Source organism: Salvelinus namaycush, chromosome 3 (assembly GCF_016432855.1).
Source record: "Salvelinus namaycush isolate Seneca chromosome 3, SaNama_1.0, whole genome shotgun sequence".
Classification (NCBI taxonomy): Eukaryota; Metazoa; Chordata; class Actinopteri; order Salmoniformes; family Salmonidae; genus Salvelinus; species Salvelinus namaycush.
In genome coordinates this window covers 20,094,952-20,109,737 of record NC_052309.1, presented here as the reverse complement: position 1 = coordinate 20,109,737, position 14,786 = coordinate 20,094,952, and the positions used below count along the sequence as shown (strand labels likewise).

General features: G+C 44.4%; 1 protein-coding gene across 1 annotated transcript in view; it reads left to right on the top strand.

Annotated features, from left to right (window-relative positions):
• LOC120045062 (roundabout homolog 1-like) overlaps positions 1 to 14,786 on the top strand; it is a 184,996-nt gene that overhangs the window by 162,246 nt on the left and 7,964 nt on the right. Inside the window, exons 10-18 of the mRNA XM_038989902.1 lie at positions 322 to 527; positions 633 to 714; positions 844 to 1,012; positions 1,442 to 1,608; positions 1,797 to 1,918; positions 7,163 to 7,397; positions 9,353 to 9,474; positions 9,753 to 9,924; positions 10,731 to 10,928. Of these exons, the coding sequence (XP_038845830.1) occupies positions 322 to 527; positions 633 to 714; positions 844 to 1,012; positions 1,442 to 1,608; positions 1,797 to 1,918; positions 7,163 to 7,397; positions 9,353 to 9,474; positions 9,753 to 9,924; positions 10,731 to 10,928 (1,473 nt within the window). The remainder of the gene's footprint in view (positions 1 to 321; positions 528 to 632; positions 715 to 843; positions 1,013 to 1,441; positions 1,609 to 1,796; positions 1,919 to 7,162; positions 7,398 to 9,352; positions 9,475 to 9,752; positions 9,925 to 10,730; positions 10,929 to 14,786) is intronic.

Here is a 14,786-nt window from a genome sequence, read left to right as displayed (position 1 = left end):
TGGTGCTCTGGTTATTGCCAGCTCCTACTGTTCCTGCTACTTCCCAGTGATTAGCCAGTTGCTCTGGGCATTGGGATAATCTGATTTCTATTCCCTCCACTGCCCCAACCGATCACTCCTATTGTGTTCTCCTCATATCAATTTCGCTCAATATCTCTCACATCACATCTGCCCTTGTTTTTCTCTCTGTCTTTCCCCATTCCATTCTCTTCTATACATTTTTTATTTCTCTCTCTATCTGAAGGGGTGATTTACTGAACTATTTACTCTCACAGTATAACTGGTATTAAACAGTACATTCTCCCGCTCTCTTTCGAATAGTGGTGTCGGACCGCCCCCCTCCCGTGATCCGACAGGGCCCGTCCAATCATACGGTACCTGTGGATAGCACAGTGGTCCTGGGTTGCCAAGCAACAGGGACCCCCACACCAACAGTTCACTGGAAGAAAGACGGGGTGATGGTGTCCCCCGAGGAGGCCCGCATCACCCAGATAGACACAGGAGCCCTGCAGATCCGCTACGCTAAGGTAGGGGGCAGCGTAACACCACCACCAACATACACTCACAGACCACCACTCAGCCACCACCAAATGAACCCACTCTTACACTGTCTCTGTGTCTCTGCTCCTCAGCTTGGAGATACAGGCGTCTATACATGCGTGGCGTCCAGCCCCAGTGGAGAGGCATCCTGGAGGGCTTACCTGGAGGTGGAAGGTAGGTTATGGACATCATAATGATCTTTTCAGCTGTATCTTTCACTCTCTGGAGTCATTGCTGTGAGTAAATGGGTATTTATTTGATTGTTTGATTGCCACTCTGACCTCTCTGTTTCGTGTGTGGCAGAGTTCGGAGTAGTAGTCCAGCCAGGTCGACCCACAGACCCTAACCTGATCCCCAGCGGCCCGTCCAAGCCTGACGTGACTGACGTGAGCCGCACCTCAGTCACTCTGTCCTGGAAATCCAACCCAAACGCTGGGGCCACGCCTACCTCCTATGTCATCGAGGCATTCAGGTAAGTCTAGGAAATCCAACCCAAACGCTGGGGCCACGCCCACCTCCTATGTCATCGAGGCATTCAGGTAAGTCTAGGAATTCCAACCCAAACGCTGGGGCCACGCCCACCTCCTATGTCATCGAGGTATTCAGGTAAGTCTAGGAAATCCAACCCAAACGCTGGGTCCACGCCCATCTCCTATGTCATCGAGGCATTCAGGTAAGTCTAGGAATTCCAACCCAAACGCTGGGTCCACGCCTATCTCCTATGTCATCAAGGTGTTCAGGTAAGTCTAGGAAATCCAACACAAACGCTGGGTCCACGCCCATCTCCTATGTCATCAAGGTGTTCAGGTAAGTCTAGGGCTGTATCTATATGCATGTATGCACTCATTTTTAAGACCTTGCCTGTTGTGAATGATTGACTATTGTTCCTCCATCTGTGTAGTCACGCGTCGGGGAGTAGCTGGGTGACTCTGGCTGACCACGTGAAGATGGAGACCTTTGTCCTGAAGAACCTCAAGCCAGGTGCAGTTTACCTGTTTCTGGTGAGAGCAGCCAATGCCTACGGCCTCAGTGACCCCAGCCCCATCACTGATGCAGTCAGGACACAAGGTGAGATAACCCTCTCCTCTACAAGCTTTACCTGATGATCGAATCACATTTAGCTGATGTCAGAGACACTGAGACTTAGTGGTCCTCATATTGTAACCAGCTGGCTTGGCAGGGGCAAAGTGAGTGCCTGAGTGAGCTAACATGGCCAATCTGTTTGAACCCTTTCCTCTCTCTGTGTCCCCACTCAGACACCCCTCCCACCAGCCAGGGGGTAGACCATCGTCAGATCCAGAGGGAGCTGGGGGATGTGGTGATCCATCTCCACAACCCCACCATTCTCTCTTCCTCTTCCGTCAGGGTGCAGTGGACAGTGAGTAGAACCCTGACCCTCGACCTAACTGGGCCTGGCCCGTCTGCAGATACTATCCATCCTAAGGAAAAGTTACCCTAGTGTCTGTCTGTGTCAGCTGATTGTGAATGATTACTCCCAGCTTCTTAGACTGCATGGTCTGTTGGTCTCCCTACACAAAGGAGGGGGGGAAGTACGGCACTCGGGCCGTATCTGTTCCACCGGGAACTTCAATCCAGCCCGTGAGACATAAAATAATAATAATTTTTTTAACCCCTTTTATCTCCCCAATTTCATGTTATTCAATTGTCCCATCGCTGCAACTCCCGTACGGACTGGGGAGAGAAAGGTCGAGAGCCGTGCGTCCTCCGAAACACGACCCAGCCAAGCCGCACTGCTTCTTGACACAATGCCCGCTTAACCAGCCGCACCAATGTGTCGGAGGAAACACCGTACACCTGGCGACTGTGTCAGCGTGCATGTGCCCGGCCCGCCACAGGAGTTGCTAGAGCGCGATGGGACAAGGAAATCTCGGCCTGCCAAGCCGTCTCCTAACCCAGACGAAGCTGGGCCAATTGTACGCCACCTCATGGGTTTCCCAGCCCATGTGACACAGCCTGGGATCAAACCCAGGTCTGTAGTGATGCCTCAAGCACAGCGATGTAGTGCCTTAGACTGTTGCGCCACTCAGGAGGCCCCCGCAAATTGATTTTAACAATTGTTCCCCCATAAAATGAGACCCTCCATTGAATTTCAAAATCCCGATGTGGCCCTTGAGCCAAAAAGTTTGCCCACCTCTGCCCTAAACCTTTCTGTGCTTGCGTGGCTATAACTGATATTCACAATAGGCTAATTTGATTGATTGAGAAATGATGTATTTCAGAACACATAGAGCATAGAATGTGCTGTATAACCAGCTGTGTAGAGCTGTGGGCAGGATGCAGGGGTTGGAACCTAAATTATTTTCCAATCGTTTCATTCTGAACAGAATCATACTTTTTTTCATTCCGTTCCAATTTTCCGACCAGCAAAGTCAAGTTCTGAACTGGTTCCAATCCCAAAAAAGTGATGGTTTATGTTGTTCCTTTCTGTTCCTTTTTAACCTTTCAGTAATACCCATCCCGGATCCCGGAGCATCCTCATCAAAAAAGCTGACTAGCATAGCCTAGCCTAACGCGACAGGGATATCATATAATATAATTTCATGAAATCACAAGTCCAATACAGCAAATGAAAGATAAACATCTTGTGAATCCAGCCATCATTTCCGATTTTTAAAATGTTTTACAGCGAAAACACAATATGTATTTATATTAGCTAACCACAATAGCCAAACACACAACGGCATGTTTTCACCATGTTTCCACCACATAGGTAGCTTTCACAAAACCCATAAATAGAGATCAAATTAATCACTAACCTTGAACAACTTCATCAGATGACAGTCTTATAACATCATGTTATACAATACATTTATGTTTTGTTCGAAAATGTGCATATTTAGAGCTGCAAATCGTGGTTATACATTGTGAATACGTAGCAACAATTCACCAAATTGTCCGGAGATATTTTGGACAGTCATCTAATCTAACCAAAGAACTCATCATAAACTTTACAAAAAATACATGTTGTACAGCAAATGAAAGATACACTGGTTCTTAATGCAACCGCTGTGTTAGATTTAAAAAAAAATAACTTTAGTACAACATACAGCATGCAGTATTGTGAGACAGCGCTCACATATTCTCCGCCTTGTTGGAGCCAACATTTACCACAAAAATACGAAATAACATCATAAATATTCTCTTACTTTTGCTGATCTTCCATCAGAATGTTGTGCAAGGAGTCCTAGGTCCAGAATAAATCGTTGTTTGGTTTTAGAATGTCCATTTCTTCTGTCGAATTAGCAACTTTGGCTAGCATTGTGGCGCGAACATGCCCATCAACTCTTGGCGCTTGAAACGAAAAATTCAAAAATTCCCAATAAACGTCGAATAAACTGGTCAAACTCGGTTGAAAATCCTACTTTATGATGTTGTATATATCCAATAAAATGAGAGCCGGAGCAATTCGTACTGTATACCGAACGCTTTTCAGAAGACAATGTGAGGTTCCCCTGCGCGCCGTCGAAAACTGACAAAAGACCGGACCTGCCACTCCAAAAGCTCTTATTCGGCCTCACATCAAGCTAGACACCCCATTCAAGCTAGACACCCCATTCAACCTTCTACTGCCTGTTGACATCTAGTGGAAGGCATATGAAGTGCATACAGATCCATAAATAAAAGCCAGTTGAATAGGCAGGCCCTGACACAGAGCCTCGTTTTCAGATTTTTCACTTCCTGTATGGAAGTTTGCTGCCAAATGAGTTCTGTTTTACTCACAGATATAATTCAAACAGTTTTAGAAACTTCAGAGTGTTTTCTATCCAATAGTAATAATAATATGCATATTGTATGATCTAGAACAGAGTACGAGGCCGTTTCATTTGGGCATGATTTTTTCCAAAGTGAAAACAGCGCCCCCCTATTCACAAGAAGTTTTAAACCTCTGAAATATAAAAATATATTTTTTACATGTCTTACCTTTTTGGACTTATTACAATGTGAAAGATGATAACTAAAGTATCCTTAAGTAGCATTGAAAAAGTGAATCCATTCTTCTCTCATAAAAAATCTTTCTCCCTAATTTCTGAATCACGCTTTTAACCTCTCTGCGCTACGGATCCCTTTAGCGGGATCATTTTCCTAAACAACCGCTGAATTGCAGGGCGCCAAATATTACTAAAAATATTTATAATCATGCAATCACAAGTGAAATATACCAAAACACAGTTTAGCTTGTTGTTAATCCACCTATCGTGTCAGATTTTGAAAATATGCTTTACAGCGAAAGCAATCCAAGCTTTTGTGAGTGTATCAATCAATGCTAGAACAGCTAGGCCCAAATTAGCATGGTCACGAAAGTCAGAAAAGCAATACAATTAATCGCTTACCTTTGATAATCTTCGGATGTTTGCACTCACGAGACTCCCAGTTACACAATAAATGTTATTTTTGTTCGATAAATATTACTTTTATAACAAACAACCGCCATTTGGGTTGCGCGTTATGTTCAGAAAACTACAGCCTCGTTCCGTTCGACGAAAATTCCAAAAAGTATCCATAATGTTCGTAGAAACATGTCAAATGTTTTTATAATCAATCCTCAGGTTGTTTTTAACATACATAATCGATAATATTTCAACCGGACCGTAACCTATTCAATAGAAGAGAGAAAGAAAATGGAGAGCTACCCCTCTCGCGCGCAGGAACTAATCAAAGGACACCTGACTAGTTTTGAAAAATATCGCTCATTTTTCAAAATAAAAGCCTGAAACTATGTCTAAAGCCTGGTCACAGGCTGAGGAAGCCATTGGAAAAGGAATCTGGTTTAAATGGTTTAAATGGAAGAAAGACGGGAAATGAAACACAGATTAAAAAAAAAAAATCACTTCCGGGTTAGATTTCCTCAGGTTTTCGCCTGCAAAATCAGTTTTGTAATACTCACAGACAATATTTTGACAGCTTTGGAAACTTTGGAGCGTTTTCTATCCTAATCTGTAAATTATATGCATATTCTACGATCTGGACCTGAGAAATAGTCCGTTTACCTTGGGAACGTTATTTTTTAAAAATTATAATAATCTGACCCCTAGCGTCAAGAAGTTAACATCAACAGGCTACAGTAGCCTGTGCTTTGGAGGGGGAGGGGCATGTAACCTACACACGTACACACACGTAAAGATTTTCAGCTAGCAGGCAGACACTGGAAAAAGTTTCTGAGTGACTGAGTGAGGGTTTTGCATTGGCACCTTGTTGTGTTTTTTGTGAGACTAGAAAAAGATTCCCTAAACGTAAAATAACGTTATTAACCAGTTCCCATGATTTTAAAATAACGTTTCTGTTCCAGAACAGTATAGATCACTTTCGTTCCCGGTTCTGATTGTTATTTTACAGTTTTCGGATCTGTTCCCTGAACCTGTTTCAACCTCTGGTAGGATGTGGACCGATGGCCTAATCAAGACCGCCTGATATTCACAATAGGCTATACAAATATAATTTGATTGATTGAGAAATAATGTACTTCAGAACACATAGAGCATAGAATGTGCTGTATAGCCAGTTGTGTGGAGCTGTGGGTAGGATGTGTACCAATGGCCTAATCAAGACCACCTGTGCTGACAGAGTGAGTTTTGATCCTGGTTTATGAAAGAGGACTTGTATATGTTGTGAGGCCTTTCTCCCTCTCTCCCCCAGGAAGGGCCAAGGGGCTCAGTGATGAATGAGCACATGTCAGGGGTGCAGTACTAAACAGAGTCAGAATGTAAATAGTTTAGCTGAGCAGGCCCAAAGCCAGACTGACAGGGAGAAGGCTCCCCATGGCCAATGTCTGTGGAACTTGGCTGCCTGGAGAGTTTTTGAGCTTTCCGCATACTTGGACCAAAAATTATTAATAGGGCCACTGGACAGTACAAATTAACATGATCCCCTTTAAAATAGGTGAGAACACTTTGTTATGGGCCATTGCCAAGTAAAAAGTATTGGGCCCAGTCATTCATAAAGTGCTTATGAAGTCCTAGCTTCCTTAGCCATATCTACGACACCTAACTCTGAGGCCCATGTTTCTTTGTGTGCTGGTTAGCAGTGCCCTCCTGGCAGTGTCCTAACCAGTCCCAGGCTCTCAGGAAACTGGTGGCTGGTGATGACCTCATGCTGTGGTTTCTCTGAGCTCTGGAAGATGAGAGGGGGTGTAACCTAAGAACTCCCCGTGGGCTTGGGGGGCAACATAGCACAGAACTAAAGACTTCTCCTGGAGGATGTTCATAATATGGTTAACAGCCCAACACACGCAGCAGAAGAGTTATGGTTTTATAATGTGTATTGTTTTTTTATTTCATCATGTGACACACTGGCCCAACATCTGAGATCGCTGTACCATTTCCTGCTGTTGTAATGGCTCTTTGACACTTGTGTCATAGATCCCAGGGCTTACTATGAAATAGTTTTGGTTGGAACTATAATATTAAATATCAGCGGCCATGGCAACCAAAATGTTATAGCAATTTAATAGACTAATTTACAGTAGGGTTCCTTTTTCTAGCGTTAGAATGTGTTCCAAAGTTCAAAGTGAGAACACATGGTCATAACACTGCTTATAAAATGATGTTGTGTTTTAGATGCCTTCTAAGAAACCCTAAAATCTGTTCCCCCTTTCTGCCACTAGGTGGAGCAGCAGTCTCCATACATCCAGGGTTACAAGGTGATGTACAGGGCGTCTGCGGAGCTGGGCCAGCCGGGGGGGCAGTGGGGCGTGTTCGAGGTGTGGAACCCTGGGGAGGACGGTGCTGTGGTGCCTCAGCTGAAGAAGGGAGTTACCTACGAGTTCAAAGTGCGTCCCTTCTTTGATGAGTTCCAGGGAGCGGACAGCGAGGTGAAGGTGGCCAGAACGCCTGAGGAAGGTGAGAGGCTGAGGCCAGGGGTCAGGGATCATGGGTCAAGGGCTTCTGTTAGAGAGGGTAGTGATGGGATGTCTGAGTGGAGATTAAAGGTTTCATACAGGAGTTATAGTATTAGAATGGAGTAGGTTGTTTTGTGAGAGTTTTAGTAGTCCAGGGAAGTGGTTGACAAAATCATCCTTTCACGTGTAGAAATAAATGAATGAGATTTCTGAGAAACCATAACACATCTCGGTAACACATTATTTGGATAGTCCATCTGTAGATGCTCTACAGACTATCTACAGACAATCAGTAATATTTCAACTCTGTACTAACCTTAGTTCTAACCCTAACCTTAAACCTTATCCACAGGAGGTTGGTGGCACCTTAATTGGGGAGGACGGGCTCGTGGTAATGGCTGGAGCTGCATAGGTGGAATGGTATCAAATACATCAAACACATGGTTTCCATGTGTTTGATGCCATTCCATTTACTCTGTTCCGCCCATTATTTTGAGCCGTCCTCCCCTCAGAAGCCTCTACTGCCCTTATCCTAATCCTAAACTTAACCCTTACCCTAACCCTAACCTTAACCATTACCCTAACCCTTATTCTAAACCTAATAGTAACCTTAGCAAGCAGTTGCTTATCAACAGATAGTTGGTGATACTATCTACAGAGCTTTTACCGATGGAAAATCTGTACTATCCAAATAAAGTGTGCTAATTGTTCCAGAGATGTGTGGGTGTTACTGTATGGTTGTTGCATAGTAATCAACATTGGTGAGATTTGGGAGTTTCACATTGTTTAAAGCTGATGTGTGTCTGTATTCTGTATAGATGAGTGTGTAGCAGCAGCTGTGCAGACAAATTGCGCTGCTAATTGTTTTCTGAGTTCATGCGTAGAGCCCCAGCCAGCCCGAGACAACAGACATGCCTGCTTTCATTATCTTTAACTAGGCGATGACTAAGCTCCTGAGGCCAACGCGCTACTGATTCACTTGAATTGCTCTCATCAGGTGACTAGCACCACCACCACCATCAACACCGTGGCACAGCACACAAAGCCTCCAGGCATTACTAGAGCTCGAGCAACGTATCATTCATCACAACATCAGCTCAGTCAATTCCTGTATTATACTGGTGACAAACTTGCTACATCGACCTGTGGCTTCATGTGGGTTTCATACCCTTAGGCAGATAATTGCAAGAAGATGTAGTGGGCTGGGCTAGATAGATAGATATGTGGAACGTTCAGTGCCCCAGCTCGTCAGAGATAACATTGTGTATACACATTTTTTTTTTTATCTTCTCATCTTACAAATACTAACAATTATCACAACATCCATACAAAGTCCCCACTGTCCCACTGGGCAAAAACTGGTTGAATCAACATTGTTTCCACATCATTTCAACAAATAAAATAAATGTGAGGACGTTGAATCAACCTGGAAAACAGATTATATTTGTAAAAAGTCATCAACGTAAGGGCATTTCATATTTTTTTACCCAACTTTTAACCTAAATCCAATGACATGGTAAAATGTTTTGTTGATTTCACATTGAATGCACGTTAGTTTACAACTCAACCAAATGTAAATCCAAACTATGCGCTGAACTGACATCTGTGCCCTGTGGCTATTCACTCTAGTTCCATACCCTTACAATTTAAAACTTCTAGAATATCAATCTGTATTTATTCCACATGCTGTTCATTAGCGCTTTATGATCATTCTGTTCAGTAACATTAGTCTTGTTTAGAGCTTTTGCATCACCTATTGTATTGAGAATAATCTGACTACTGCAGGTGAAGCAGTTGCATCTGATCTGAATTGTCACTAAATCTTCTTTAATGTTCAGTAAGAGACATGGCAGACGCTGAGCGGAGCTCTGACATGTACAGGATCAAATGAGAGTGGGGGTCTTTGATGTCATCATGATGTCTGTGCATCTGTCTGATGGTGTGTTCCCGTCTCAGCTCCCAGTGGAGCCCCCCGAGGTGTTACCGTGACGAAGAGTGATGCCAATGGGACCGCCATCCTGGTCGCTTGGCAACCGCCTCCTGAGGAGGAACAGAACGGAATGGTACAGGAGTACAAGGTAAGATGGAGAGAGGGTTTGATTTTCTGCTGAAGGAAAGAGGGGAACAAACAGAGAGAGGTATGGAGCAGAATCTCAAGCCTCCCACTTCCTCCCTCTCACTTCCTTGGGTTCGTGTGTTTTTAGTTGCTTCAGCAGAGGTGGACTAAGCACATTGATGTGAGACACTGTCATGGGCTAATGTTGATATGTCACATCAAATACAGTTTTTGCATTTACTGAAAAAAAATCCACTGACTCTCACCATCACACTCCTTCTTTCACCCTATCCTCTACAGATCTGGTGCCTGGGCAATGAGAGCCGTTACCACGTCAACCGGACAGTAGATGGCTCCACCTTCTCCGTGCTAATCCCCAGCCTGGTGCCAGGGATACGCTACAGTGTGGAGGTCGCCGCTAGCAACGGTGCTGGCCCAGGGGTCAAGAGCGATGTCACCTTCTTTCAACTTGGTGAGCTGCTCAACTGTAACACTTGATAGTCTCCCCTAAGTTTAGAGCATGTAAAAATACATTAAGAATGTTATCTTATCTCAGAACCAAGAAAAGAAGAGGTCAATTAACAGTGTTAATCCATTATCTATGCCTGTCGACTCACAAGCTTCAGGTCAACACCATTTCAATCGCTACCTGTCTACGGTCTTTTCAGTTATAGCCATGTGATAGATGGTCTGTGTGATTTGCACACTGTGTCAGTTCTCACCATGACAAATGTAAAGTACAGGTGTCTATCTAAAGTCCCAACATGAATATGTCTCTGAGTCATTTCACAATGCCTTTAGTTAAATAATTTGCATTCAGCCTCTCCTGCCCTAGTCTCAGGTTCACTATATGTGACAAAAAGCACACACACCACAGACATTTTCAACTCGATTTTCCACCTCTCCATCATATTAGTACATTCCAGCCTTTTCACATTACCAATATAAAGCTTTTAGAGTTACATGATGAAGCCCATTCACTCCAGTTCACCTCTTGGCCTAGCACTCTGATGAGCAGAGAATGAGAACATTCTCCATGACAGATTGTGTGACCAGATGTATTTAAAGATATCTCCTTTCAGCTGACTCTCCTGTCTCCTCTCTGTGATGTTGTTTTCCATCTCAGACTCCTGCCCATCAGTTGAACTTTAATGTTTTGAAGGATTGATGTTTGTCCTTCAGGATCCGCCTCAATTCTTCCCCGTCATTTTTCTATGATGGAGTTCACTATATACATGTCCTTCGTGTCAATCTCCTCTCCTCCTCTTCCTCCCCCAGACTCTACAGGTCAGATGATGGACAGTCGTGAGGATCAGGACACATTGTCTCAGATCTCAGACGTGGTCAAACAGCCGGCGTTCATCGCGGGCATTGGTGCTACCTGCTGGGTGGTCCTCATGGTGTTCAGTGTGTGGCTCTACCGCCACCACAAGAAGAGGAGTGGCCTCAGCAGCAGCTACGCCGGCATACGCAAAGGTCCATAGTGGATGTGGGCTTGGGTGTATTTATCAGTGGACATGTTTAACTATACTTGTGGGGATCAAGAAAAGTAAACGAACAAAACTTTGACCAACTGGGGACATTTTGTAAGTTTAGGGTTAGGCTTAGGAGTTTGGGAAAATATGATTATTTAATTAGTAAGTAGAGTATCAAATGTTGATCACACCCAGCTAATATTTTGTTGTGTAGAGATTGGAGGGAGATGAGAAGAGACTGGGATGGTGATAGTAATTAGATGTGGGGAGGTGGATAGAGGGAGGACATTAGGTTAGTGTTATGATCATTCAGCTGAACACTAGCAACCTAAGCCCTCTGACACACAAGTTTGAGACGGGACACTGTCCTCTGTGTCACCAGGGTAATTGCATTTATTCACTTCAATCACATTCTTTTAATGTATTTTTATTTCACCTTTATTTAACCAGGTAGGCCAGTTGAGAACAAGTTCTCATTTACAACTGCGACCTGGCCAAGATAAAGCAAAGCAGTACGACAAAAACAACAACACAGAGTTACACATAAACAAACGTACAGTCAATAACACCAAATAAAAGAAAAATAGAAACATCGATGTAGTGTGTGCAAATGTTAAAGAGTAGGGAGGTAAGGCAATAAATAGGCCCTAGAGGCAAAAATAATTACAATTTAGCATTAATACTGGAGTGATATATGTGCAGATGATGTTGTGCAAGTAGAGATAATGGGGTGCAAAAGAGCAAGAAGGTAAGTAATAATATGGGGATGAGGTAGTCGGGTGTGCTATTTACAGATTGGCTGTGTACATGTACAGTGATTGGTAAGCTTCTCTGACAGCTTATGCTTAAAGTTAGTGAGGGAGATATAAGACTCCAGCTTCAGTGATTTTTGCAATTCGTTCCAGTCATTGGCAGCAGAGAACGGGAAGGAAAGGCTGCCAAAGGAAGTGTTGGCTTTGGGGATGACCAGTACAGTATACCTGCTGGAGCGCGTGCTACGGGTGGATGTTGGTATGGTGTCCAGTGAGTTGAGATAAGGTGGAGCTTTACCTAACAAAGACTTATAGATGACCTGGAGCCAGTGGGTTTGGCGACGGATATGTAGTGAGGGCCAGCCAACAAGAGCATACAGGTCGCAGTGGTGGGTGATATATGGCGCTTTGGTGATAAAACGGATGGGACTGTGATAGACTACATCTAGTTTGCTGAGTAGAGTGTTGGGGGCCATTTTGTAAATGACATTGCCGAAGTCAAGGATTGGTAGGATAGTCAGTTTTACGGGGGTATGTCTGGCGGCATGAGTGAGGAGGCTTTGTTGGGAAATAGGAAGCTGATTCTAGATTTAATTTTGGATTGGAGATGCTTAATGCGAGTCTGGAAGAAGAGTTTACAGTCTAACCAGACACTAGGTATTTTTAGTTGTCCACATATTCTAGGTCAGAACCGTCCAGAGTAGTGATGCCATTCGGGCGGGAGGGTGCGGGCAGCAATCAGTTGAAGAGCATGGAATTAGTTTTACTAGCATTTAAAAGCAGTTGGAGGCCACGGAAGGAGTGTTGTATGGTGTTGATCTCATTTGGAGGCTTGTTAGCACAGTGTCCAAAGAAGGGCCAGATGTATACAGAATGGGGTCGTCTGCGTAGAGGTGGATCAGAGAATCACCAGCAGCAAGAACGACATCATTGATATATACAGAGAAAAGAGTCAGCCTGAGAATTGAACCCTGTGGCACCCCCATAGAGACTGCCAGAGATCCGGACAACAGGCCCTCCGATTTGACACACTGAACTCTATCTGAGAAGTAGTTGGTGAACCAGGCGAGGCAGTCATTTGAGAAACCAAGATTGTTGAGTCTGCCGATAAGAATGCGGTGATGGATAGAGTCAAAGCCTTGGCCAGGTCGTTGAAGACAGCTGCACAGTACTGTCTTTTATCGATGGCGGTTATGATATTGTTTAGGACCTTGAGCGTGGCTAAGGTGCACCCATGACCAGCTCGGAAACCAGATTGCATAGTGGAGAAGGTACGGTGGGATTCGAAATGGTCGGTGATCTGTTTGTTAACTTGGCTTTCTAAGATTTTAGAAAGGCAGGGCAGGATGGATATAGGTCTATAACAGTTTGGGTCTAGAGTGTCTCCCCCTTTGAAGAGGGGGATGACCGCGGCAGCTTTCCAATCTTTGGGGATCTCAGACGATACGAAAGAGAGGTTAAACAGGCTAGTAATAGGGGTTGCAACAATATTGGCGGATCATTTTAGAAAGAGTGTCCAGATTGTCTAGCCCGGATGAATTGTAGGGATCCAGATTTCGCATTTCTTTCAGAACATCAGCTGTCTGGATTTAGGTGACGGAGAAGCGGGGGGGGGGGGGGGGGGGGGGGCAAGTTGCTGCAGGGGGTGCTGAGATGTTGGCCGGGGTAGGGGTAGCTAGGTGGAAAGCATGGCCAGCCGTAGAGAAATGCTTTTTGAAATTCTTGATTATCGTGGATTTATCGGTGGTGACAATGTTACCTAGCCTCAGTGCAGCGGGCAGCTGGGAGGACGTGCTATTATTCTCCATGGACTTTACAGTGTCCCTCATTTTGGGGGAATTAGTGCTACAGGATGCAAATTTCTGTTTGAAAAAGCTAGCCTTAGCTTTCCTAACTGACTGAGTATATTGGTTCCTGACTTCCCTGAAAAGTTGCATATCGCGGGGGCTATTCGATGCTCATGCAGAATGCAACAGGATGTTTTTGTGCTGATCAAGGGCAGTCAAGTCTGAGGTGAACCAAGGGCTATATCTGTTCTTAGTTCTACATTTTTTAAATTGGGCATGCTTATGCTTTAAGATGGAGAGGAAAGCACCTTTGAAGAGCAACCAGGCATCCTCTACTGACAGGATGAGGTCAATATCCTTCCAGAATACCCGGGCCAGGTCGATTAGAAAGGCCTGCTTGCTGAAGTGTTTTAAGGAGCGTTTGACAGTGATGAGGGGTGGTCGTTTGACCGCGGACCCATTACGCATGCAGGCAATGAGGCAGTGATCGCTGAGATCCTGGTTGAAGACAGCAGATGTGTATTTAGAGGGTAAGTTGGTCAGGATGATATCTAAGATGGTGCCCATGGTTACTGATTTTGGTTGTACCTGGTAGGTTCCTTAATAATGTGTGTGAGATTGAGGGCATCTAGATTAGATTGTAGGATGGCCGGGGTGTTAAGCATGTCCCAGTTTAGGTCACCTAAAAGAACAAACTCTGAAGATAGATGGGGGGCGATCAATTCACATATGGTGTCCATGGCACAGCTGGGGGCTGAGGGGGTCTATAGCAAGCGGCAACGGTGAGAGACTTGTTTCTGAAAGGTGGATTTTTAAAAGTAGAAGCTCGAATTGTTTGGGCACAGACCTGGATAGTATTACAGAACTCCGCAGGCTATCTCTGCAGTAGATTGCAACTTCGCCCCCTTTGGCAGTTCTATCTTGTCGGAAAATGTTATAGTTAGGGATGGAAATGTCAGGATTTTTGGTGGCCTTCCTAAGCCAGGATTCAGACATGGCTAGGACATCGGGGTTTGCGGAGTGTGCTAAAGCAGTGAATAAAACAAACTTAGGGAGGAGGCTTCTAATGTTAACTTCTTATGGCTGCAGCCCGGCGTCGGTACACTTATGACAACAGCCACTTCAAGTGCAGGGCGCGAAATTCAAAAGATATATTTTTTAAATATTTAACTTTCACACATTAACAAGTCCAATACAGCATATGAAAGGTACACATCTTGTGAATCCAGCCAACATGTCCGATTTTTAAAATGTTTTACAGGGAAGACACAATATGTAAATCTATTAGCTAACCACGTTAGCAAAAGACACCACTTTTTT